This window comes from Zootoca vivipara, chromosome 2, assembly GCF_965207765.1.
Source record: "Zootoca vivipara chromosome 2, rZooViv2.hap1.1, whole genome shotgun sequence".
Classification (NCBI taxonomy): Eukaryota; Metazoa; Chordata; class Lepidosauria; order Squamata; family Lacertidae; genus Zootoca; species Zootoca vivipara.
The window spans coordinates 57,264,140-57,291,098 of record NC_142584.1 but is presented as its reverse complement, the minus strand read 5'-3'; the positions used below and the strand labels follow the sequence as shown (position 1 = coordinate 57,291,098).

The 26,959-nt window shown below is 39.8% G+C and overlaps 1 protein-coding gene across 4 annotated transcripts in view; it reads right to left on the bottom strand.

The window, feature by feature from the left end:
* SPOCK1 (SPARC (osteonectin), cwcv and kazal like domains proteoglycan 1) overlaps positions 1–26,959 on the bottom strand; it is a 425,281-nt gene that overhangs the window by 10,715 nt on the left and 387,607 nt on the right. For 2 of the 4 annotated variants that reach the window (XM_088661937.1, XM_035105504.3), the window contains exons 7-10: positions 15,828–15,947; positions 6,494–6,715; positions 4,369–4,431; positions 454–591 (exon numbers count right to left, since the gene is read on the bottom strand). In XM_088661937.1, the coding sequence (XP_088518063.1) occupies positions 454–591; positions 4,369–4,431; positions 6,494–6,715; positions 15,828–15,947 (543 nt within the window). The remainder of the gene's footprint in view (positions 1–453; positions 592–4,368; positions 4,432–6,493; positions 6,716–15,827; positions 15,948–26,959) is intronic. The other 2 variants (XM_088661938.1, XM_060271660.2) reach the window with 1 other exon arrangement.

The window sequence follows — 26,959 nt, the reverse complement described above, 5'->3', positions numbered from 1 at the left end:
TTAAACCTCCATGGGAAAAATGCAATCTATATCACAGATAAGTCTTTCTTTCAAAAGGCAGCCCAGATGAACAGGACTCCTTAACTTTGTGCTTTCTGTTGCAAGGAGCAACATGTTGATTTTAAAAAATTGGATTTTTAAATGATCAGCCTGCAATAACTTCCTAACCAGAATATTTTTTTAGCAGTGCAAACTACTGCAGTTTGTAAGCTGGCAAGAAAAAAAATCAAATGCTTTTGCCAATTTCGTATTGTCACACTTATTCAGGAAGAGACCTTACTTGTATGAGCACATTTGTATTATAAATATGAAGGCCTGAAGATTCTTGTCATGATGGCTAATAGGTTTCTCTTTTTGCCATTCTGTAGACTCATAGTCAGGCTTGCAGCAGCAGGCAAGGGCTCTCACAACACTCATTCTTATTTTATCTGAGAAAAGCATGCTATTACTCACCACAGCTAACAGTCCCTTGCTTCCTTGAGCCGGCTATCTCATTTCCATACTTATCAACACACCAACATTGCCCAGTACTTCCATGACACTGAGTTGCTTTGTAATATCCTTCTTCATTGCACCGTGGAATGAAAGTTCCTAGAGACAGCAAATGGTGCCCTTGTCAATAATACAAATACTTGTAATTGTAGAGCTAAGCAGGAAGATAAACTTGCATTTGTCTGGCCCTGACGTTCAAGGAGGGCTTTCTTTGACTGTTTTCACAGCAGGTTGAAATGGTCAGGCATACTGTTTCTCTCTCTCTCTCTCTCTCTGCCCCCCCCATCAGTTCTTTTGTCAGTAAGGTTCTTCCACACAAATAGCATTTAGAAGAGATTGTGAGGGTGCAAAAGGGCTGCAATTCAAATTGTTATCTTGAAATAAAGAAGAAGAAAAAACCCTAAAGTGCCTTCATTTTATAAGAAGTGCCATGACAACAACTGGCTCCATGTATCATTGTGGCTCTTCGTTCCTCTCTCATGAAAGCTGATATTTCTGCCATCAGCTTCAACGGATTCAGTGCAAATGTACTTGCATAAATTTAAAACAAACCACTTCTACATGAAGATTAGTTAGATGAATATTGAGCATGGGTTTTATATAGCAGTTTCCATCCTCTACTGTTTGCTTCTGTTACAGGCACAGACTTTTACTGGGTCTGGCTATATCAGAGAAAATACCTAGCACCTTTGTTAGAGAGATACTACTTGATTTACTACTCAAAATAAATAAAAGGCTTCCTTCACCAGTTCTGTAGATCAACGCATCTCTGCAATGTGCACATGTAATGTCAAAAGGGCTATTTTCATTTCACATGGATGAGGAAATGAATGAAAATGCATTCCTCAACTGCTATGCTGTTACTTGTATAATAAATAAATAAATAAATAAATAAATAAATAAATAAATAAATAAATGTAATTCTCCATATCTGTCTTTTATACCTCAGAAGTCAATGGATTTTCCATCTCAACCTCTTCAGTTATTCAATGGGATGCACAATTTAAAAAAAAACCCAAACTTTTGAAATATCTAAACATTAATCTTTCTGTATTTTAACCTAAATTTTATGGGTGGTAGTAGTAGTGGAAATAATATATTTTAATCTTTGTCTGTTAAAGTAACTGGCCTAAAATATTTAATGAAAGAAACCATAAGCATGAATAGAAGATAAGCATCTGTGATTACAAAATGGTATCCAGAGCCTAATAGAGATGGAATATTTAGCCGCCTCTTGTTTTTGGTTTACTGCCGCTGTACCACTGATGGGGCTGCCCTGAAATGCCCTCATCCAATTGGTACATCGTTTGCAAGTAGCCCAATTTTGTGGGAGAAGAAGAAACCATTCATATTACGCCAGGACCAGGAGAAAGTTGTGCTTGGGATTTTTGATGTGGTAGCTCTCTTTTCCCCCTTTTCACTTCATACTGCTTCATTTGGAGCAGTAACAGATGCAGCAGAATACTGGCTATCATTTCCCCTAGCTCACATCTTTGAAATTATGCTAGCCAAATTGTTTTGCATTTAGCCCCTCCTGAAACCGCCCCCCCCCATTCAGCCAAAGTTGCTTTAACAAACATTGCTGCAATAAGGGTTTTTCAGATGCATGCACAACTTATTTCTTTTTATAATATCTTCAGTTTGTTACAAACCATCTTTACTACTGCAACTTAGGTGACATGAACCCTGCTGAATTCATTTCCAGAATTCCTTGGACATACAGATCTTTGTTACCTAACTTTCGTCTTACACCTGTGAGCTTCTAATCCTCCCTAATCCTGCTAGTCAAGAATCTCTTCCCCTCTTGGTCCCAATTGGCTGCTGCTGCTTATTCCCTATATGGCATAGCTTCAGCCCAGGTTACAGTAGACGACCTTGCTATCCTTTGTTGCTGTTAGAATCTGCTGTCCAGTCTTTCCTTGTCTCCTTACAGCACAAGATCCTTCTCTCTCTTTAACTAAACCCGTGTAGTACAGACAAGAGGACAAAAATAATGCTGAGGACTAGAAATGTAGCACAGGCATCAACTACAGTTACCTAACAATTCAGCTGGCTGGGCCAAGCACTATTAACTTGATGGGATTCAATCTGACAGAAGAATTGGGAGGATCAGGCTGGCCAAAGTAGACTGGGTTATGCAACATAAGAGATTAATGTTGCTAGAGTGCCAATTAGTGTGAAATTGTAAATCTCCATCATGCTAATCTACACATTGCATGAAAATCTGTCCATTGTGACTTAGCAAATGAAATGAATCTATGCCCAGCCACTGCCCTGTCATTAGTTATTTCCTGCCCATAGTAACCCATGGGACTATGAGATACTGGGCCTCAGCTATACACGTGGAATTAGGACGCTCCTAGAATATTACAGTACCTGTGACTTTGAATGAGCCTTATTTTAGGCATTCTATATATACTGTAAGTAGCATATATATGGCAGGTGCCATTATTCTGTTCTGACAGGTTTTGGGACTCACAGGGGGGCAGGTTGAAGCAAGTCAACACAGAAGCTCAAATAAAGGTATCCAGCTCCCACAAGCCCTGCTTTCTGGGCCTATCTGAGGCGTTATCTAGGCTGGCATTAACAGCAATTGGCCCACCTTTCTGAGGAGTTGGCTGTGGTGATTTAAAGGGACCTTGTCTGATTTTGCAGGTGCTGACCTGCACTGTGGAAGGAATAGGTTTAAGGAATTTGGAAGAGCTACATCCTCAGGTCAGGATGGCCCAAGGGAAGGGGATGAGTGTCTTAGCAAAAATTATTTCCTCCTCATTGTTATCTTCCTCATGGTAGTGTGAGGGGCCAAGGTGCAGGAGTCATGACAGCTATAACTGCAGTTCATTTAGGTACCACATCATGCATGCATTAGTTACTCGTCTACCAATTTGTTGCAAATGACTATTAAGAAAGTTTGCCCCTGGGCTATATGGATGAATCAATTTGATCTCATGAATAATGGGAGTGCCTTATGGGCTTAATGTAGCTCCCTAGTAACAGCAATGGAATACCTTTCTACACTATTTTCATTGTTAAGTCTTGTTTTGTGGGAAGAATACTTTCAGATAAGGAAGCAGGAACACTTGAAGGGAGGGGGAACTTGCCCTGCCACGGTGTGTTGCCTCACCTTCAATAAGAATCCCCAGGCAAAGTATATTTGTGCAGATACGTCAAGGCATTAAAAAGTACAAATGCTGCCTCTTCACACATATCCTGTGTCTCATAATGATTTTTCTTTACTTTTCTACTTGCATGGTTTTCAATTTATGTATGCATTTCAGTATTGCTGCTTTAGAATGATGTTTGTATTAATTTCACTGTGCGTTATTGGAAGTATTATTTGATTTCAATTATGAATTATTTAATGTGGAAGAGAAATGCACTGAAATCCACAGATTTAAGCCCATAGTGTCCAAAGCTTTTAGTATTATACACCTACAGTTTAACAGATGGATTCTTCAACTTCCAAATGGCATTATGTGCTCAACATACGAAAATTACCTTAATATGTGTATCATTACAGCACATTTAAAAGTTCAATTTATATTTTAGGGGAGGGGAAGATCCAATAAGCCTATTTCTTACATTGGATTTGTCAAACAATAAAGAAATAAATCTACACTCAACCTATGTGCTGTGTCAATTTAATGGAACTGATTTGAGATTTCAGTAGAAAGACAGTCTCTGTTCTGCATAATGTTACCTAGTATGCAAAGTCATGGAACACATTTAGCGCAGGCTGATGTTCTGTTATTTATATGAGTTCCTGAAGTGGCACAAGCACACAGTTGGGACCCTATTACAGCATGTAACGTCACAGTAATAACAGAAGCTTTAATTAGCAGCTTAAATGAGTGAGTGGCAAGTAACTGAACTTACCCATCAGGCTCTTCCCCTTGCCCAGCTTTTGAATTCTGTTCATCTCATTCTGGCAAGGGAGACCTAAAACAAAATACATGAGAGTAGTTTCCAGATGGTAAGGGACAGATTCTCTAATGATTAGCTTTGCAATTGACAGGCAGTGGTAGTCTATTGCACACCTGGGAATGAATGAACCACATATGCTTGTACTGTACTGCAGAACAAATGTATGCCATTAGATTTACTAATTAAAAAATTCACAACATGCTTTGCTTTAAAAGTGTGTTTGGGGGCCATTTTGGTTGTTAAGACAGTTTTTCCTTTCCTTCACCAGCCTGATCCAAAGCTAGGATGCTAATTTACTGCTTGCTAAAAGACTAATTTTCACCTTATAAGCAATGACATAAGCAATAAGCTAATACCAATAGAACAAATTTTGAGATTGAAAACCATGATCATAGTCTAGATTTCCTAGGGCACACATGGGGCACTCGGCTCCTCAGCCAATGGAACAAGGAGGTCAACATGTGAAAGGAACCTCATAGGCATTTTTTAGCCACCGAGTAGGAGGCCATGAACCTAATCTAGACTCCAGGGCCTATATATGGAAAAGAGGACACAGAGACTTTTGCGTGTTTAAATGAATGACACGTACATGACGCCACCAACTTCAACTTCACACCCACAAGGGATAGAAGAGCAGGAAGACCGAGACCTTGCTACACTGTGTGTAAAATGTATACCGGATATAAAAATGGAGGATCTCTATTCCTCTCAACAGGTCCAAAGATAGATATGGAGGAGGCATGAGAGTGCCTGAAAGAGTGCATTTAAAAATACAAGATGTTTGCAGCCTTCACATAAATTCATGAACTCACAAAATTTTAATGACAGTTAAGCCCACTTAATTGAATAGCTTCTGTTATGTACAATCATGGGTTGCTCTGGTAAGTAATAGAGGAGGAAGGAAGCTTGGGTCTAAGGAAGATGTTTAAAGGAAGCAACAACAAAAATTGTGGGCAAATAATAAAATGGGAAAGATAAGAATGACAAGGGGAGAGAATTACATGGAAAAAGCAAACTAAAGGATGCCAGGATTAGAAAGAAATTTATTCTAAAAGGAAAACTAAAAAGTTGGGAAAGAAAAGAAGAATGAACAAATTATAAGTGAAAAGAGAGAAACAGAAAAAGAGAAGCAAGAAAAAACAGGAACCTAAGAGGAAAGTAAACGTCAAAGAACTTTTCTTTCTAGGCAGTGAGGACTGTCTGGCTGATATTGCTAAAAATAACAAAACAAGTTCTCCCCTTGTTCTCATTATCTCATAAAAATGGAATTAAACAGAAACTGCACGAAGAAAAGAGAAAAACGCATCCGTAGACAAAGTTATGTTTTGGGAGGGAATAAATGGGAAGGGCAATCCTTATGCATAAACCATAGCAAAGTACGTAATAGGAAATTAATCATAGAATAATGACTAACCCTCCAGTCATCCACTTGGGGAAGAGCCTAGAAGGGTTTAAAGAAGATAAGGTGATGGCAGCAACTGGATCTGCTTCTAACCTACTTCTAATTTATCTTGAAAGGGCGGAGAGCAGTGTAAGCCATGGTAATGAATTTTGGATTCATTACCTAAACTTACAAAAAAACTTATAAAAAACTTATGTATTTTGGATCCATGGGAACTAAACTGGTCTGGAGAAGTAGGGACTAAGGAAGTTGCAGTGGCCAAGTTCTGTAAATATGGAAGAAGAAACTTGCTTCCTGGTGTGTTCAGTAACCAGGTGCTAATCACTAGGTTCAACGTTTTAAGTGTCAGTGTCTATTTGATGCTAGGATTTTCACAACCAGGATTTTCTAGCTGTCTAATGCCACTCAACTGAATGCCACTCAATACATAACAATTAAGTGGAGTGGTAATAATATCAGTGTTGTTTACCGTATGAAAATCAAGTATGTCTCATTTAATCAATTGAAAACTATGCCAACTTTATTAGGAATGAGGTATGTTGATGTGCCTTATACAAATCCTAATAAAGCATTTGCCTTTTAATATTACATGGGAGCTAGTTTTCCTGTATAAATATTTTAGTATCAACATGCAATCACAGAGTCAATTTTCTAGTACAAAATTTAGTAACTTACCTCCAGGCTTCTGAAAGCAGTAGCACCATTCGTTGTTTGAAAGCTTTCCATCTTTGAAGGAGTCACAGGAGTTGAAGAGCGGTTTAATGCATGGCTCATATTTATCAAGATAAATGGCATTGATCTCTGAGTGATCGAGGAGAAGGTCATAGTTCATATCCAGTTTGTTGAACATCCAGCCCAACGAATCCTTGCAGATTGGTAATATGCTAGTGTCAAATCCTGTAAAGGCAGGAGCAAACAACCTAGACTGAGCTAAAACATACAGATTTCTCTTGAAAACAAGAAGCTCTGCTAATTGACTCTGTTTTCAGTCTTGCAGATAACTAGGGCAAAATTGATTTCAGATTAACCTTTCCTTCTTGACTTGTAAGAAAATGGAACATGATGATCCCAATTCAGAACGAAGTGTGAATGAAATGGATGGGCTAAAGAGAAAGCAGGGTAAGCCTTAGAGATGGATAATACTCTGAGTCATAGCCATTCATTATCGTTTCACAAATGTGAATGAAAAGGCAAGGTAAGTGGTTCACAGTTCATTGAAGCCTTTTCCCCTGTTCAAAATTCAATTTTGCCTTCTCTGTTCATTTGCACATTTATTTATCCTGCACATATTATCCTGCTTTTCAGCCAAAACCTAGTCCCAAAGCTACTCACAGCAATTATATTAATGTACATGGCAAAGTGCTGCACATGTGCAGGGCAGGGGGAATATATAGCAAGGTCTGGGAGCCCCCCCCCTTAAAAAGAAGCAGCACTGTAATGGCTTGGGAGTAGACATTTGCTTCATTCTCAAATTTCCTAGAATCAGAGAACAGAAAACATCATGAAAGATACCCATTTTTCTCCACTAGATTTCTTAATAGTCTCCTCTCACATTCCTTAAACTGATAAAATTCTTTCTGTAAATGTTTCTTCTCTGCAATACACTCTTCTTAATGCTGCATTCTGCATGTTAACAACTAGCTCTCCAAACCCATTTTGATGGAAGTGATCAGCTGGTCTGCATGTATTTTATGGCAAAGCTTTTTTTTCTTTTTCTTTTAAACAGCTTGCAGCGTCTGATTCAGGAAAACAATTACAGGACATTTTCTTTCTCCAAGAACCCTGGCATCTCTGCTTGTAATCCTGGAAACCCACCTCCAACTCATAGTGTGAAGCAACTTTTTTCTTTTGGATGCACCACTCACAGCTCATCGTGCTATAGCTTCTCCCAGAGTTAAGCAAGACACATAATTTGTCAAAGATTTGTTTGCAATGCTCAGAAAGTCAAGTTTGTATACCCAGTGCCTTCTATTTCCCCTTCTGAGACATATTTTTAGCACCTAGTTCTGACTTGATGGTGGCAAATAGTACATTGGTTACCACATATTACAACCAATCCATTGAATAACTTGTCTTCTCTTTTTGAACAGCTGTCATTTCTTGATGGTGCATAAAAGGAAGATTTCCCCATTATATGAGTTTCTTCATAACTGGGGGGTGGGGGTGGGAGGGTGGCATGGAAACCTCTTAGACGGAACTGTCATGAAAGCCTAGAGTAGAACTCTATCTGCTATTTTAAGTGGAGGATCAGAAAGGCACCACACTGGGAATAAAGCTCTTTAGGTGTAACTCCAGTGGAGGGTTCTCTGTGACACTGAAGAATCATCAGAGGTGTTCAGGTAATATAAACATTAATGCTCTTTTATTACATGCTACTTCAAAAAGATAAACCAATTGCCCTCCAAGCTAAAGACAACTGAGACGGGGGCCTGAGAGCAAGTGTCTGAGATTTCCAGTACCTTGCTTTGTAGAGATGGGCTTTTCTGTCTTTCACATATTTTAGATCATTGCCATAATTATTATTGTTATTCATTATTCATTTCCTTGGTTGACTCTGAGTTCCCAGAGTGAAATTAAGTACTTATGATCCTGGTGATCACAAATTATTATGGCTTGCCGCTCAGAAGGTCGGCGGTTCAAATCCCCGCGATGGGGTGAGCTCCTGTTGCTTGATCCCGGCTTCTGCCAACTTAGCAGTTTGAAAGCACGTCAAAGTGCAAGTAGATAAATACCTTCCCTTACAGCGGGAAGGTAAACGGCGTTTCCGTGTGCTGCTCTGGTTTGCCAGAAGTGGCTTTGTCATTCTGGCCACATGACCTGGAAGCTGTACGCCGGCTCCCTCGGCCAATAACACGAGATGAGCGCCACAACCCCAGAGTCAGTCACGACTGGACCTAATGGTCAGGGGTCCCTTTACCTTCATGATACTTTTATTTTGGAAGAAACTGGAAAGTGTTGAATGGAGGCTAAGTGATCACGGTCTCCTCTTACACTAGTACAGGGTACAATTGATACCTGAGGAATGAGGCTTCATAGAATCATATGAATTGTAGAGTTGGAAGGGATCCCGAGGGTCATCAAGTCCAACCCCCTGCAATGCAGGACTCATCCATGACAGATGGCCATCCAAGCTCTGCTTAAAAACCTCCAAGGGGGTTGGTTCCACTGTTGAACAGCTCTTACCACCAGAGAGTTCTTCCAGATGTTTAGTCAGAATCTCTTTTCTTGTAACTTGAAGCCATTGGTTGGGGTCTTACTCTCCGGAGCAGGAGAAAACAAGCTTGCTCCATCTTCCAGGTGAGGTGACAGCCCTTTAGATATTTGAAGAATATCTATCTATCTATCTATCTATCTATCTATCTATCTATCTATCTATCTATAGCACTGTAGCACTGCAGCCTACAGAATATCACAGGGTAGTGACCCAAAAAAGGGCATTTTCTACCATTATTCCTGCATAGGGATGCTCTTTCCTGTTTTTACACCTTTTTATAACAACAGTTTACTGGTTTCCAGTTTCTGTGATACAGTTTCATTGTTTTTATGTTGTATTTTTAGATATCACTTGGAGGTGTTTAGATATTAAGCATTTTAGAAATGCCTTTAATTCAGATAATAAAGAGATAATAGAGAGCAGAAGAGAGCTCCGAGTGCATCCCTCAGCAGCAGGGTGACCTTGGTTTTTCATCTGAAATGATCAGCATGCATGACAACCAAATCCAAATGCTAGTTTATCCATCCACCCTCATGTTTCAAGGGAACAGTGGCAACAAATTTGTGTTACCCATTCAGTGATTGTTCCTTTAAAGAAACAAGCAAAGAAATACTTTCTAAAGGGGAGGGAGGAGTTTTCTTGTTGCACCCAGCAGGGGAGGGGTGGACACCAATTAGGACCATGTACCACTGGCTTCTCCTATAAAGTCGTAGAACTGTGTTTTAAAAAATGCTGCAGAAAAGTAGCTACCGGTACATTCATATAAACGTAGTGAAGGTGCTTCTAGGTAAACTCTACAGCTTTATACCTGTTACGTCTGGCGTTTCCCATAACAGCGGCAGAAGCTTTGCTACTAATCACATTATTGCAGTATGTAATCTCAATGCAAGCACTTAACTGAATTACACAGTAATTAATATAGATACAATGACTGCATTATGATGCACTTGTAAGGGCCAAATGTGAAAACCAGAAGATGTTAATTGTACTTGCCTAAGATTTATTTTAGTATAATTATTTTTCAAATGTTTTTCTATCAAGACTTCTACTAAAAAATGCTCATGTGCTAATTGAATATGCAGGCATTTAAAGAAGTCTTATGAAAAGATTAGCTAGCTAGTTATTGCTGTTTAAAAGGTTAAAGCAAGGAAGTGAGGGATCAAAGCCTTTCAAGTATATTGTGTATATGGTGCTGAGATGTGGCAGCAAGTTTCTATTTCCACTTTAAACTGCCTTTGAATAAAAGTTGCTTTGATTGAATCACTACTTGACATGCCTATGTCAACAATCAAGTCCAAGATTGCCAAGTCTTATGTGCGCTTTCTTGTCTCTTTCTAGACAAGTAAAACTTTAAGGGGGAAAATGCATTTTATCTGAGGCATGCATTTATTCAAAGCAGTGACTTTCAAGAAACTACAGAAAAATCATCACACCAATCTATTACCTTTTCTTAGACATCTGATACGTCACTCTCAGCCTAATCTACCTCACAGGTTTGCTGTGGATAAAATGGGGAGAACTGTGTATGCTACCTTGAGCTCTTTTGAGGAGCAGTGGAATACAAATGTAATAAAATCAAAATCAAAATAATAGAATTGTAGAGTTGGAAGGGACCCCAAGGGTCATCTAGTCCAACCTCCTGCAATGCAGGAATCTCAGCTAAAGCATCCAAGGCAGATGACCAGTCAACTTCTGCTTAAATGAATATATGTAACTCCAAGGTGTGAATAATATATATAATAGGAAATCTATTGTGCTTGACATTGTCCTGAACTAAGATAATGGAAAACACCTCACCAAAACTACCACACTATAAAAGTCTTGCTAGAGTGGTCTCTTACTCAGACTGCTTTTATCACAAGCAGCACGGCACTGTTCCACCTCAGGGATAAAAACCCAGCCCAAATCCTGCTCCAGCTCCTAAATACTGACATGTACATAATGAATTAACTGTAATTCTGAATTTTACGCCTGTAGCTTTACATTTTCAGTATAATACAGTGGTCAAAAGAAACATTGGACGTAACCCAGCCAAGCTCCCCATTGATTTCAGTGAGAGAGCTGAGCACCTGCCTTTTGTTAGTTGCTCCTCTTTTGCAGGGAATGGAATATCTATTTACGTAAATCTAAATCATAGTGCTGCAGGGATACTCAGTGAAGAATATCTTTTAAAGGGCATGCTACTGTTAGCACAGATCCCTCTGACATCACTGGTGTAATAATCATAAAAAAGTTTGCTCAAATGATGGGTCATGACAAAGAACACGATTTGATAAACAAGATACAGGCTGTCAAAATGCATACAGTCACATACACATTAATGAAGTATATGTAAAAGGAGAAACCCTTATACATATTGATATATTTCCTTTCCATGGCAGTGCTCAGCCAGTTTTCAGAAGTGTAGGATGTACAAGAAAAGTGGGGTAAAGACGACAACAGTGCTGAATGTTAGGTTTCTTTATATGTGTTGGGAAGCTTAATATATTTCTTTCACTCAAAAAATGATGTCGACTTTCTGTTCTCTACTCCTCTCCTACAATGTCGGGTGGAAGTAAGCGAGAAACCTATTCAACGCTACAGCTCAAACACGCCTGCATCAAGAAAAAGCTTTGTCTTTTTCACTTTTCCCCTCCATCCCACTGCCTCAAATAATAAGGCCAAAGATCAAAAGTCTCACTAGCTTTTTAGGTCATTCAAGTATCTCGATATCTTTGCAGGCAATTCTAGAAAGGTTATTAATTAGTGCCTGTTGGGAAGGGGATTCTTTGGACTCAAAACACCTGCTCAACCAAAAGTGGGCTTAAAGTCATTACATGCAACATTGTCTTGGACAGCTGGTAACAAGAGACACCAGCTTCCAATCACTTCAGATTCTGGAACAGATTCAAATAAGTGACCTATTTCTAAAAGGCTTCTTACTGTCTCAAAACCTTTTCACCTACACATTTCACACATAAAAATAAACAGAAAATTGTACACTGAAACATTGGGCACAATGCACTATTTAGACAGAAGCAGACTTAATGAAAATACAATCTATAATAAATAGTTTTGGAATAGCCTGATTCAATATAGAAAACGATACACATAAATTTGTGGGTACAGACCATAGTTCAGCGGAGCTTCTGATGACACACCAGTTTAGTTGAATCTGTGTACTGATTGTACACATCTGAACTAGAATAACTACAGATCTAATCTTAAAAAATGTGCAAATTATGGGTTCTCTTAAATGAATGATATATATATATGGATGTTTTAACTTAGATGGAAACAACTATTTAGTAGGAAAAAACTAAGGATAAGAACACTTGCATTCTCTATGCCTTACTGTAACAATTGTGTATGCTGCATTATTGTTTGCAGGTAAAATAAAATATCAGTTTATATATATTGGGGCTTTGTGTTTGTGCTGGACTAGTGGAATGAACAAACCAAAAGGAAGACAAAAAGGCAAATCTGGATAATTTTTTTTCTAAGAAAGCTATGCAATGCTCTACACTTGCTTATATGCCATGTGAATGCTTTATCTTGTATACATGTAGGTGGATCCGTGGGTTCCATCCCTAAGACTTAATTAATTTCTAATTTCTAAGATTGGGCTGTTGCAGATAAATTAGCTGCATCTTCAATCCTAACTATACTTTTTAGGGCATTAAACCCACTGAACACAGTGTGGGACTTACTTTCAAGAAAACACACATAGGCTTCCACTGCACAGAATGACTAGTTTCCAGTGACATTTAAAACTAAAACAAAAACCTCACTTTAGAAAAGATACTAATTGCAACTGGTGCTCTGAATAAATTTGTTTCTGTTGCTTGCAAATAAGAAAGGAAAGAGCTTTGCCTAAAATGGACAGCGAATGATATTATAGTAGATAAAACTTAAAACTGTGCCACTACTTCCATTTCACGATAGAATAGGAAGAATATAATCGTTACTTTTTGCCTGCAGGTGAACTTGATCCACTCGGTTTTCGTTAACTTACAGCAGCATCCTATCAAAATTCAGCACACACAAAAATTCAGTGGAACACCTTCTCCAGATGCGGTGTATCCAGAGAATTAGCCATCATTTCCAATCATTTGGAAGTTGCTTTAAAACCACAGAGAAATACTCAAAATAGATTGCAATGAAAAAAGCATGTGCTTCTTATGGCTCCATAAGCATAAGCTCATGTCAATGAAGTGATCACATGTCGGGAGAGGAAAATATAAGCAGAATGGTGAAAGGCTGGAGATTCATGAGCACTGGAAACTTATGCCTGGTTCACACAAACAGCACTGGACTGGGTAAGTCCAGTCTGCCCAAGTTCAGACTGCAGACAAAGAAATCATACAGCTGAATTTGTCCCTGGGGGTGGGCCCTCTGCATATATAAATTGGTAGACCAAGGAAAAGATTTATCCACCAATGTGCTCTCAATATCTAGTTTTTTTTTGTGAGCAGGGAGTTTTTATATTAAGGATCATTCAATTCTGTTATTCTGCCACAAGCAGTTTGACGCGGTACAGTCCACAAACATGGAGTCTGCACTTTGTATTTACTGGGCTCTTGGGTGGGATTATTCAAGGGGCCTGGGCTATCCAAAAGAACATCTTTAGTGTCCTCTTGGTTTTCATGAAGGATTAAAAATGCAAAATAAAAAAATTCCTTCAGTAGCACCTTAAAGACCAACTAAGTTTATATTTTGGTATGAGCTTTCGTGTGCATGCACACTTCTTCAGATACCAATAATACATTTGCATCTGCCATCCCTCCTATGCTGCAGTGAGAAGAAGTGTGTATGCACTATCTGAAGAAGTGTGCATGCACACGAAAGCTCATACCAAAATATAAACTTAGTTGGTCTTTAAGGTGCTACTGAAGGAATTTTTTTATTTTGCTTCGACTCAGACCAACACGGCTACCTACCTGTGATTAAAAATGCAGTTTGTCCTTTTAAATAATTAACATAAATGGTAGGGAAAGCCAGATCTAGTTACACACCAATAGCTTCTACTCAGGATTGCTGTTCCATGAACACTTAAGCCTGCCTACAGTCTGCACCCTCCCTCCCTAAATACTCATTAACCTAAGAAAAAAAGACACTTTCACACAGAAAAGGTCTTGCAGTTTCTTGCTCAGAGACAGGCAGTTGCATGCTTAATAATAAATGGATAAAAAAGCATTCTGTTAAAATTATGTTTCCAATCTAGTGCCTGTCGTGGGAATATTTGTAGCACACAAAGCCTGCTGTGAATTTTTAACCTACAGATTGAAAAATTGCCCAAGTTTGACAAATTCTGTTGAGAGCAGGTGGGAGGCTGCTGACATTTCACTTAGTTTCAGCAAACTCTACCGCCCCTCACTAGAGGGAAGGAGTAACAGGACTGACAGAAAGCCCCTCCCCCCCCCCCCCGCTCCCTGCCTACTGCATGCTGTCAGTCACTGCAATGCCAGCAGGGCAGCAGAAGGCCTGTTCCTCTTCCACAAAGCCTTGACACAGCACCTGCTAGATGCAAGATTCTGTGGGCCCTCAGGCAAGAGACTGTACTTAGCCCCCTTATGCACCCTTCCTCCACAGAACCAGCACATTTTTAAATCACAGCACTCATTTATTAGACAAATTCATTTGGGGAGGGGAGGCTATTAATTTCTACAAGTCTTGATGCTTCTGTAAGCTCTGAAATTCACTCCCTGCAGTGGTATGTCTCACACCTTCCCTAAACAGCTTTCTGTGAACATAGAAGACCCAGAACTTTATCATAGCCTTGAGGAATGTTTTCAGGACCCACCCTGTTCTTGCGGCTGTATTTTCTTTAACTGTTTTTAATTTCTGAATTTTAAATTGTTAAGACCTGTTGAAGGGTGGGTAGGAAGCTAGCAAGCTACTACTTATTGGTGGACAATAACAGGCAAGGTCTGTCCCCCTTGCTCCCCCAGTCCTGCTTGTGTGTTCCCCATATGCCTTTCGTTGACTACTGTAGGAAACAGGCCATTAGGCCTTTGTCTGACATCCAGCAGGAGTCACAGCCATTGCTCTACCCCAGAGGTCGGCAACCTAAGGCCCATGGGCCGGAAGCGGCCCATGAGGGTCACTTAACTGGCCCATGAACCGCCGCTGAACCGAGCCGCCTGCTTGGCGAGTCCCTGCATGCTGCGCTAAACCGGTGCAGCGCAGTGCGGGGACTCTCTTCCGCGGCTCCAGAAATCGTTTCTGCACATGCCCAGAAACTGGAAATTGTGTCTGCGCATGTTCACGGTGCCGGGAATTGCTTCTGTGCATACCCAGATGCCGAAAATCGCTTCTGCACAGGTGCGATTTTCGGCATCTGGGCATGCGCAAAAGCGATTTCCGGCGCCGCGGACATGCACAAAAGTGATTTCCGGCGCTGTGGACATGCACAGGCACAATTTCCGGTGGAGGATCTCCACGGGAGTGATCCGGCCCATGCCTGGTAAGCCTTGCTGACCCCTGCGAGTCTACCTCATTTTTCCTAACCCTGGTTCAATTAAAGTATTATCCTATTTGTTTAATGCATTGCAGCGTACAGTTCTTCCCTAGATGGTCCATTAGCTACCTCACAGTTTCCTGACTCACCAGACTGGAAATGGTGGTTAAATTTCCAACCCTGTTTCTATATGCAAAAAATAAAGGAAAATAAAATAATGGGTGGTTTGAAATAGCAGGAGAATGTACCACAGCATAATTAAACGAAATATTCCACATTAGCTGTCATTACAGTTGTTGTTGACCTGCTGAACTTGTGAACTTATCTCAAACTTTATTTTTAGGTTGTCATCTTACTGCCTTGTGCTGAATCCGAGCTGGTTGGCTTGATGACACGATTTGCATCTTCATGAAGAGCACCAAACCAGTCTTTTAGGCGGGATGCAAGGGTCCTCAGCTCCTTGTCTGTGCAAGCTGCTAAGAAAATGACAATAATTAAATTAGTGAGAACATGCTACACATGTCCTAACAGAAGATGATTATTGTTCTTCTGTTTCTTGAAGAAGAAACTTTGATTCAAAGACGTTTAGATTTCAAAGAGACAAGGAGTAGCAGGTTGAAGGGTTTATCAAGAAAATTCAAGGCAGCAAGGCAAGATTTATTATTATACTTGAATATTGCCTAAGTGGGAGACAATTTATGGTATACAATCCAGACAAAAATCCATCTCACAAGATGTGTGGGAATTTTTTGGTTGTCACCTTTTAGGTCTTCTGAGAAAAAACATCAATCAAACAGCAATAGGAAAAAAGAAAACCATCTAGTATTGCTATTAGAACAAGACCCTGAGAATAACTTATATCCCTTCTTTGGTTTAGTTTAAAGCTATTGTCATGGCAATAGGAAATCTTTCTTTTAATGGAAGCTGTCATGTTCTCCAATTTGATGACAAATAAGACTTTGCAACCTCTTAAGGGTGTTTCTGCTTCTTCTTGTTACCTGGATGAAAGCATACACTGCTTGCTTCCCTTATAAATTGTTATTGGGAAACATCTAATTTTTTTCTCATAAATTTCTGCCAAGAGATTAGTGCCCAGCAGAAGCCAGTATTTATTAGCCCGGGGAGGGGGGGGGGGATTAGACAGTGCTTCCTGACACAAAGAATGTTCCAGTTTTGCATTATCTTTAGTGTTTGAATTCACAGATTGAAGCCATTTTATCATTCTTGTCATAAACTCATTCTAAAATTTAAATAACATTTCTTCAGATACAAAAGAAGGTTTTTCTCTAGTAGCATAGGACATGCTTTACAGAATAATCCACAGCAGAGAATCCCTATTCACTGCATATTTTAATACAGCCCCTCCAACTATCTCTGATATAGTCACATGAATGTCATTGTGCTTTGTAAAGCTAAGCGACAAGACAGGTTCCTTTTTGCTCTAAGGACCTTAGAGTTTAAAACTGTGAGAAGAAAAGAGAGCATGACAAACGACAGGGATGGCCAACAGAAGGACAATGTATCAAAGGCAAAGGCACAATCAATTGCATGAACCAATACAACTGAAGATCATATCAGAAGGCAAGAAAACATAGACTTCCTTTGTGAAACATGCTCAGCAGCCAAAAAAACAATTTCTTTATTCCTTGCCTATTGTGAAACATCTGCCCCAACTGCAGCAAAACATGTCTCTCCTGTATTGGTCTCTACAGCCACAGCAGGCGCTGCAACCTTCCAACAGTTTGACTTCATTCCCAAAGGTGTACGCTTCCATTGTCTCCCAAGACAGGCGGATGCCAACAATAGCACTGTGTGAAAGCAATTGTAACATTATTGGCTGCTTTACTGCACTGATCCTGTTAGACTTGCAGCTTTCCTGTAAGGAGATCATTGTAAATCCCCATAGAACTTACGACGAGCATAGGGGAGGGGTTTGCCTAAGGCCATAAACTGAGTGGCGTAATCAGATCTTGACAACTTGTGACCCATAGATAGCAGCCTACATGGTAAAATAAACAACTGTGTTTTGCTACCTGTGACCTGCCTGGGACTACATAAACAATTGACGGGGGAAGTCCAGGCATCTTGGTTGGCCACTATATATGGTTGGTGGGCTACATTCAGGTTATGGTGGCTCTTACATTGGTTAGGTCAGCTCTATTCACTAGAGTAGATCACGGTAACTTTCACACTCATTCTAAAGTCACCAGCAAATAAACTGGGCTCTACAAAATCTATTGAATAAGAAATGAAGACTTGCTGTTCTTATATGATCTCAAAGTTCTGCAAAGGTTTTTTTTCTTAACCAAAGACATAAACATGTAAAATTGGCAAATTAAAGTGAAGGGAAATGCAGTTTTAACAAGAATGCTGTTTTTATTACCAAAAAGGCTATGTATTATTCATCATTCTATTCTTTATTATCAGAAACATATGCAACCTTATATCTTATTTATAATATTCTTCCTCTTCCTTGGTTTGCTTTCACGTAGGAGCAATATACCTTAATTAATGAATTATCTGAGGACATGACGTATTCTTTCCTGAACTGCTGAACTGCTGATAATGAAAAAGTACTTCCCATTTCTCATCAGTTTTACTTGTTGAAGCCCTTTGGAAAAACTCTGGGCTGCTTAAAACACTTAGAAGTAATTTCTCCCCTCCCCCCACCCACCACAATTTTTGCACTTCCTGGTTCTCATAGGCAAACTGTGGTTTGTTCAAACTCACCCCTCTCAAGTTTCAACGAGAGAGCAAATTATGGATTGTCAGGAAGTGTAGAAATATTGGTATGTGAAAGGAGAGGGAAAGTGGAAGAGGGAGCCTATAAGCCCAAGGCTGGTACACTTTCTAGTATATCCAACAGTTATTGTGCATGCATCCAGAACTCTAACACCATTTGAAAATCTAACTTTAAGTACTAACACAGAATCTAAACATATATAATCAATAATTTATAAAATCATTAGTGACATATGATTAGGACAAACAAATTTGTTGAAACACACTTGGGAATCTGATCTAGATACAGTAATTGAGGAGGTAGATTGGCAGAGCCTGTGGGGGCAAAAAGCCCTTAAATTCAGTGCCCAGGCTCATAAAAGAGAATACTCTTAAGCTGCTGCACAGATGGAATTTAACACCTTTGAGGTGCAGTCATATTAATGAAGCTATTTCATTAATAATAAAGAGATTGGAACATAGACGTATTATGCCAGGCATCCCCAAACTGCGGCCCTCCAGATGTTTTGGCTTACAACTCCCATGATCCCTAGCTAACAGGACCTGTGGTCGGGGAAGATGGGAATTGTAGTCCAAAACATCTGGAGGGCCGAAGTTTGGGGATGCCTGTATTATGCCATGGGCCTGCAGCAAATCACAGCCATTTTGGAAAAATGCTGTTGGTGAAATAAGTTTGATCACAAAACAAATGTTATTTGCACCCCAATTTTAGTACTGGTAACAATCTTTAAAAATGAAAATGTCAACCTGAGATACAAATAATTGATTGCTTTTCTTTTAGTAGCAGTTTGGTGCCCAAAATTAGAACACTTGCAAATGTCACAATGGAAATGAAAGTTTGGGTTACCTTTAGGGGAATAAATGACAAAGAAAATTGAAGCCTTAGCTGGAAAGAGAGATTGGGGTGATTTTATAGAGACATAGTACCCTTTCCTCACATACTCAACAGAACATCAACTACAGTGGCACCCATTGGACTTGCATTTGAAATTGTGGAATAAGGTCTTCCCTTAGGAATCTGTGGTTTGGGGGAGGAGAGGGGGGAAGGAAAATGGTTAATATGGGGAGTTATGCTCACAGTGGTGTGTGTGTGTGTGTGTGTGTGTGTGTGTGTGTGCGTGCACATGTGATTGCATTCCGATATTTCTCCCATTAGTACTAGTAGAAATTCCATTTAAAGTCAGTTGGGAAGCTGGGAATGCACTTCAGAAACAGGTTTCCTAATTAGACCAAATATTCACTGCTGACATTTCATAAAGCCAAGCAAGTAGCTCTTTTATGAAAATATGACGTTCTCTGTCCCCACCCCCACCCCCTGTCGCCTGTAGAAGGAAGAAGAAAAAGGCTGTTATTCTTCAATGCTGGGGAAACTACATTTTTCTAGATACAAACATTTCATGTCAAAGTGGTTCCCCAGTGTTACCATACACAATGTTCTGGGTGTTTTAATGGCCACCTTTCTAGAAGCACAATGCCTGTCCTGATAACCACCTCTGATCCTCCTGTCACTTATTTACACCTGGTGCTGCAAATAAAGCTGGAGACAGCAAGATGCGTAGTAATCGCTGTGAGATGAATACAGGACCTGCCAAAGCAGCTGAACAGAGGAAACACATTCTGACGTGGAGCTTACATAAAACAGGGTTTTTAAAGAACAAAGCTCAGAGATAAAATAGCACAAAGACAGAGGGCTGTCGTTCAAAGATGCACAGAGAGAAGCACAGTGCCATAGCCTACTTTTCTAGTTCATGTCAGATGCTTCTATGTAAGTGTTAATTAATTCTGTGAGAACCTTGAAAGTTTTGGCAGTTCAGCTTACTCAGATGCCCAGAAATCTGGAAGCTAAACAGAGACTGATGCAAACTATTTTAGCATACTGGGCAGGAAGATTAAACTTCTCTATTGTACACCACCTGTAATGCTTTGCCAGATGTTTCTCCCTTTCTGGCATGGTGCTTCTGCTTTCAACAGCTGCACAACAGGCTGCAATTCTGTGTAGCTTTCTCTAGCATGGTAGTGATGCTAGACGTTTTCCTCACTGACAAATTGCAAAATTTATTATGGTGAGAAAATATGAGGATTTTTGTTGTTGTTGCCAATTAATTGGTTACTTTTTATTCTGTCAGGACTCTTGTAATTTTGGCAATGGATAAAGAAAGCAGTGTTTGGGGTTTTTTGTTTTGTTTTAGCAGTCATTTTTACTGCAGAAACAGGATAGCTGCAGCAAGAACATTGCAAAATTGGGAGAAAGTTGAAGGAAGTCTGTGCTTCAGTTGGCCGTTTTGGAAAATGCAAATGTTGCAGGTTCACCTTTAAATGCTAGCTGAACTGAATTCATTCCCCATCTTCCCTTCTATTAGTGACCCCTTTTATTCCTACGCCAATGCAGATCCCACACATATTCCAACCACCCTCTCTCCCTTCATTCTCCACTGTCTTCCTTTTCAAATCTACTGTACTCTTGAGCTTTGTAATACCACTTTTTTCTCATTCAAAGCAGGGCCCCATTTGCCTCAACATGGGCAGGAAAAACAAGATGCACCTCATCAGATTGGGGAAAAGCTTGTGGGTGTACAAAAATTCAATCCATAAGGAAGTTAGGAGTATACAGATACAATTGGTGGCAATGGGAAGTAGGCAAATGTGACACCTAATGATTGCAACATTATGCAGTTACTTGCATGTGTCCATGGGCTGTTGCAGTTCATCTAACATTACAGGAAGAATGTCATAATGCCTTAACAAAATGCAGTGCCTTTCACTGGTGTCAGTTATCACATTTATCTGACCATCATATGTAGTTTCTATACATGTGATAATGGATGCTGCAAAATTCACATTCCCACTTCGTATGGTGCAAGTGTCTCCCACTTGCATACAACCTTGGATCAATGCATAGACAGAAAAGCAAGGCCAAGAGAAGCCACCCAACTCCCCTCCTGCCAACCTTTCCGAGATTAAGATAATGGTAAATGTTACATTTCACTGAAAAAATATTTTAAGCTTTACACATAAGTAGGGATTCTCAGGGAAATGGCTGCTTCTTTAAAAGAAACAAAAGCTTTACATGAATACTCTGCAGCAATCTATACAATAAGAGTGATTTCCTTAGAGAGTTGAAGTAATCCTAATGACCATGAAAACAAACTGCCTGTACATTAAAGAGAACAGAAACAGAACTAATTTAGTGGGAAAATGCGAGTTGAGATTCTTTGTTCTGTTTGTAGGCTTCCAAGTAGCTTGCCAGGTGATGTTGTGGCAAATCAGTATTCTTCATTGTGAATCAAAGCCAGCTCACCCAGCTAAGACTGAAATGGGTGAAGTTTGCATTGAGGGCAAACGGACATGGTCTTTGTTTGGGAATAAGCAGTGAAAAAATTATCCTAAGAGTGTGGTGCTTAACAATGGCTAGGTACAGTCTGAACTGGTTTAAAATAAACACTGGCTGACTATGGAGATAATAATGTTGACAATATTAGATTCTTTGCATCATATCCTATTTTTTTAGTTTCTTGTTTCCACCACTGGTTAGGAAAGTAATGAACTTCCATAGGAAGCATCAGATGTCTCTCTCCAAATGAGAACTGATGTCAGCTTTCCCCCTCCCCACCATTGCAGAAACCTTTGCAGCCCCAATGACATCAGAGTAGCAGAGTTGGTAGGCCTGGAAAAGGGACGTGCTGCACACCCTCCGGCATTTCTCCGATGGAAATAGGGGCATCCCATTCCACAATCCCATTTTACTATTTATAACCTGCCCCCTCACATCTCACTGGGTTGCCCCAGTCACTCTTGGCAGCTTCCAACACATATAAAAACATAATAAAGCGTTAAACATTAAAAAAAACCTTCCCGATACAGGATTGCCTTCAGACAGCTCAGGGGCTGGATAACTCCATACCCTCCAACATTTCTCCAATGAAAATAGGGACATCCTAAGGAAAAGTGGGATATTCTGGGATCAAATCAGAAACCAAGACAGCTTCTCTAAATTGGACACCCCTGAAAAATAGGGACACTTGGGGGGTCTGGTGCTGGGGGTAGATTGGGGGACCTGCTGGGATGGATGAAAAGAAGGACTTGGATCCAAAGCCTTCTCAATCCAGGGAGAAACCTATGCTAACCTAGCCCAGTAATTGTTGTAGTTTATTTCCCTTCCACTGGAAACACAAAACAGAAAAAGAAGGAGAAACACAATAAACCCTCTCTGCCCTCATTTCTACCCTGGTGGTCCCTTCCCCCTCTCAGCTGGACTTCTTAATTTGAGTGGGACCTTTCTGCACAGTTGACTCAGTGAAGAAAACCACACTGCTATTTTTCATTCAGTGTAACTAATGTTGAATTCTGTGGCAGCTCATAAGGATAAAACTGCCGAATGAAACTCATGCAGCTCTACTCAAATATGTTTGACATATGAAATTAATTAGATCCCAGCTGGTTATTGTTTTTATTTTAATTCCTTTAAAAATTAGATGTTTTCATAATTTGTTTCTTTCATTACCTACCCATGGGAAATAGAAGTAAGTCTCATTGTGATGTGCTTCTTATTTATTTACTTAGCGAAAAGGTAAGCAAATATGAAATTATCAACTGTACCTGTTCAGAGCCAAATCATTTATTTTAATCTGAGCTGTTTACTTAGTATAATATGTGTAATCATGCGTATGGCATTATAAAATTTACTCGTGGGTTAGATGCATTGGCTTGTAGCCCATCGCATATTGAGAAGATCCATGTAATCTGCCTATCCTTTAAGATGTGTATGTGATGTGCATGCCTCATTTTAAAAACCACAGGAAAAAATAATAGGCAAAGGCTTGCCAAGAAAGGAAAATAAATGAAAGATGGAAAATTGTGAGATAGAAAAGACAGGATGTTGGTTTTTAAATTCAAAATAATTTTCTTTCATGACCACAGTGCTTAACATATAAATCTAAACAAATTAGCAAGGAAACTGGATCAAGCTGGAAGAGATGAATCATCTTATTTCCAATCTTTATCACTTTCTCCTGTGTTCATCCATAAATCTCCATCCAGAAGAATGGGCTTGATTTACACAGCTAGACCTCAGTAGATGGCCTTGGATCCAAGCATTGGCCTATAAGCCTGCACTCTAGCAGGAAAGCATGTATTGAAGCATGCACAGTACCATTCCCTTAGGGCAGCCAGCTCCCAACTTCCCACAGATCTGGGATTAGGGAAGAGGACTGCTAGATAAAATAGCAAAGGTTAAAGCAGGGGCGGGCAACTTCTAACCATTGGCCATGCTGGATGGGGCTCTTGGATGAGTTGGAATCCAACAGTATCTGGAATGTCATAGGTTGTCTGTCCATTGCTGGCTTAATTGAAGTATTGGAATCACAGAGGATTAGCTGTTACAGCTCAGCTTCCAAGCAATTTGTTAATATGTGCAGGACTGCAAACAGAACTTGGAAGCAAATGTTACATGTAACTATTTGAACAAAAAAACAACAAACCCTAAATGCAGGTGCATTCCTCAATAAGAATGCAGTGAAGATAAATGCCCTTTTTATTGTGATGCAGCATTACATACAAACACTCACTTCTCTCTGATAATATAAGTGGTAATTTAAGGAACCTGAAAGTCTCACGCCTTTACATATGCTTATTCTCTTTCCTTAGACTCATTAGTAATTGTCTCAGGATCTATGTGGTTATGGATGCTGAATTATTGTAATTCTTAAGTAATTTCCTGCTTTGTGATTTAGTTGAAATATGACTCAGAACCTGGAACAGTCTGAATAAAGATATCATACTTAACTAGAAAGGAGGCAGATGTATCTTAAAGATCAGAAGCTGTGTAATTGGGAATAGGTCTTAAGAATCCAACACGTAAGTGGCCAACTAAGATGAGAATCAACACACGTGTGTATTCCCCCCCCCCAATTTACTGTTCAGAAGGGATCTTTGCTGAACTGACATAAATCTAGTTCAACTTGGCTCCAGCAAGATGAAAAGAGGCAGTTGCAAGTCAGCATATGCTTACAAAAACCGTTTTTCTCCTCCATTAGCTTTTTTGCATGCCCAGCTGATTTTGATTTTATATTATGTGTGTCCTCTATGCTTTTATTTGTATGTTCCCTGCTGAATGTTATCATGTCTCCTACCACCAGGGCTTCATTAAAGTAGAATGTTGTCATACAGCGAATTACTCTGAAATGTGAAAACAGAGACAGACTTCAAAAGGAAAATGAGGTGTTCTAGGGCATCGTGTGGATGGCAGCATTTAGAGGTGTCCCAATGGATCCTCCCTGCAATTTTCTGAAAACCTGACAGAAAGGCAATGAGTGTGTGCAAATGAGGAAAAAACGCAGCTCCCCTGTGAGCTGCAATGGAAAGAACTCCATGGAAAGAACAAAGAATCTCTCTACCCTGCTGTTCCTTCTAAATTGAAATGAATGAAGCTTCTGCTGGCAGGGCACTTTGAAGAGCGGCTCCTAAGCAAGTACGATTCTGATGCCCTACCCATAGACAGGACATGCAAACAGTAGGAATATGGCTGTATTCTAATCAAGGCAAATTAAAATAAGCCAGAAGGGGGCTGCAGCTTGTGGTTTCCAGCTTCCGAAATCACAACTCTCTTCCGTAAAACATTTCAAAGAGAGGGGTGATCCACAACACATCACTCATTTCTGGGGCAACCCAGTCAGATGGGTGGGGTACAAATAATAATGAGAATATTATTAATTAATTCTGAAAACACATGGAACAACCCTCTGTCTATGCACACTTCATGTCTAGGTATGTTCTGATATGCATGGACACTGTTTCAGAGACAAATGTATTAGTGGCAATTCTGATAATGCTTTTGCACATATCTTTAGAGATATGTGGGTGTGCCTGCTCTGCCTTTGAAATATGACGCAGAAAGTGTCCTATAAGTGGTTTAGTTGGTTTTGAGGCCCCAAAATATCCATAATAATTGTGCTGTACAAAGGAAGGTGGATCCTGACTCCTGTGTTTGCTTGCAGTTGTGTCTATGTTACAATCATGTAAGGAAGAACAACGTAAGTCTATGTTGGCTGCAGAGGTCACACAGTGCAAAGACCATTAATACGATGAAATCATCACCTAATGATTTTCTCTCCCAGGAACCAGAGAAGTGACTAGTAGCTTGTTGATTAGGAATCGACATAGATACTATGTTTTCATTTAAAAGTTCATTTTTTTTTATAAAAAAATGACTATAGCTACAAATACATGGAAATTATTCCTGCAGAAAAATAAACAGCTTCAGTAAGTGTTGCTCTGGGAGGTGGGATGGCTGTCAGGATTCCTAACAAAACAGGCATCCAGAGCAAGCAAATCGATCTTCAGCTAGTGGGCTAATAACAAAGCAGACATCTGGTGAAGAGATTAAAAAGCAAAATGTCAGAGGAGATCAGAATTCCTACCTGGTGCAGTACCTACTGTTACTTGTGTATCATTACCATAATTTTATGTCTAGGCCATCACATTCCATAAAGTGCGAATCTATCGTGCAAATGGGCAGCCACATGCACCAATAAGAATGGTTATGTAAGTCCTGAAAAAGTCATAGAATCATAGAATCATAGAGTTGGAAGAGACCCCAAAGGCCATCCAGTCCAACCCCCTGCCAAGCAGGAAACACCATCAAAGCATTCTTGACATATGGCTGTCAAGCCTCTGCTTAAAGACCTCCAAAGAAGGAGACCCCACCACACTTCTTGGCAGCAAATTCCACCGTCGAACAGCTCTTACTGTCAGGAAGTTCTTCCTAATGTTTAGGTGGAAGCTTCTTTCTTGTAGTTTGAATCCATTGCTCCGTGTCCGCTTCTCTGGAGCAGCAGAAAACAACCTTTCACCCTCCTCTATATGACATCCTTTTATATAATTGAACATGGCTATCATATCACCCCTTAACCTTCTCTTCTCCAGGCTAAACATACCCAGCTCCCTAAGCCGATTGCCAAGCTCCCTAAGCCGTTAAGTCTTAATAACAGTATTCTTTTTCCTTATTATTAAAGGGGCCTAGCACTGATTTTCTGGATTCTAAGATTTAATTTATTTAATGAATTGCTTTTGTCATTAAAAAACTAAATTGAAGTCATTGATAATATATTTCATAGTCAACACACACATAGAACGGAAGATCATTGTGCAACACAGGATTGTGTTACTTCTGAGTAGGTAAAGTTAGGATTGCAGCCTAAGTCTGGATCCAATCCATTGTCTTCTCCAGCCATAGTTTGTTCTTTTCTTAGAACATTTCCACAAACTATCCCTCAATTCCTATTATTTCTATGTAGAAGTCCTGATTTTTTAAAAGAAGCTAGCTTTGAGGAGTCAAAAGATAGTAGGGTCCATTCCATATATTCTATCAGCGGGAGAGTGCATGCACAAGGGGATAACTGATTTGTCCAAGTAAGCCACATCCGCCTTGCAAGGAGGTGGAGTTGTGGGCAGCCTTGCGCCCTCCTCATGCACAGGGGGTGAGTTCCCAGCCCCTGTGTAATTGGGGGAATTCCGGCCGCGTCATCAGCCAGACCGGCCAATCCCGGCGGCCTGGGGGTGTGACCTGTTGCATTTAAACTGGTGCTAAATACACTAGGTAAAGAATCCTTGTTGTCTCACTTTGAGAAGAATAGCACAGCACCTTCTACACACCTTAATGCTGTGTTGTGTTTTTATTATCTGTTCTAACATGTATGCAAGAGATAATTAACCTCTGTTCTTATAACTGTACTCCTCTGCCTAAATGTGA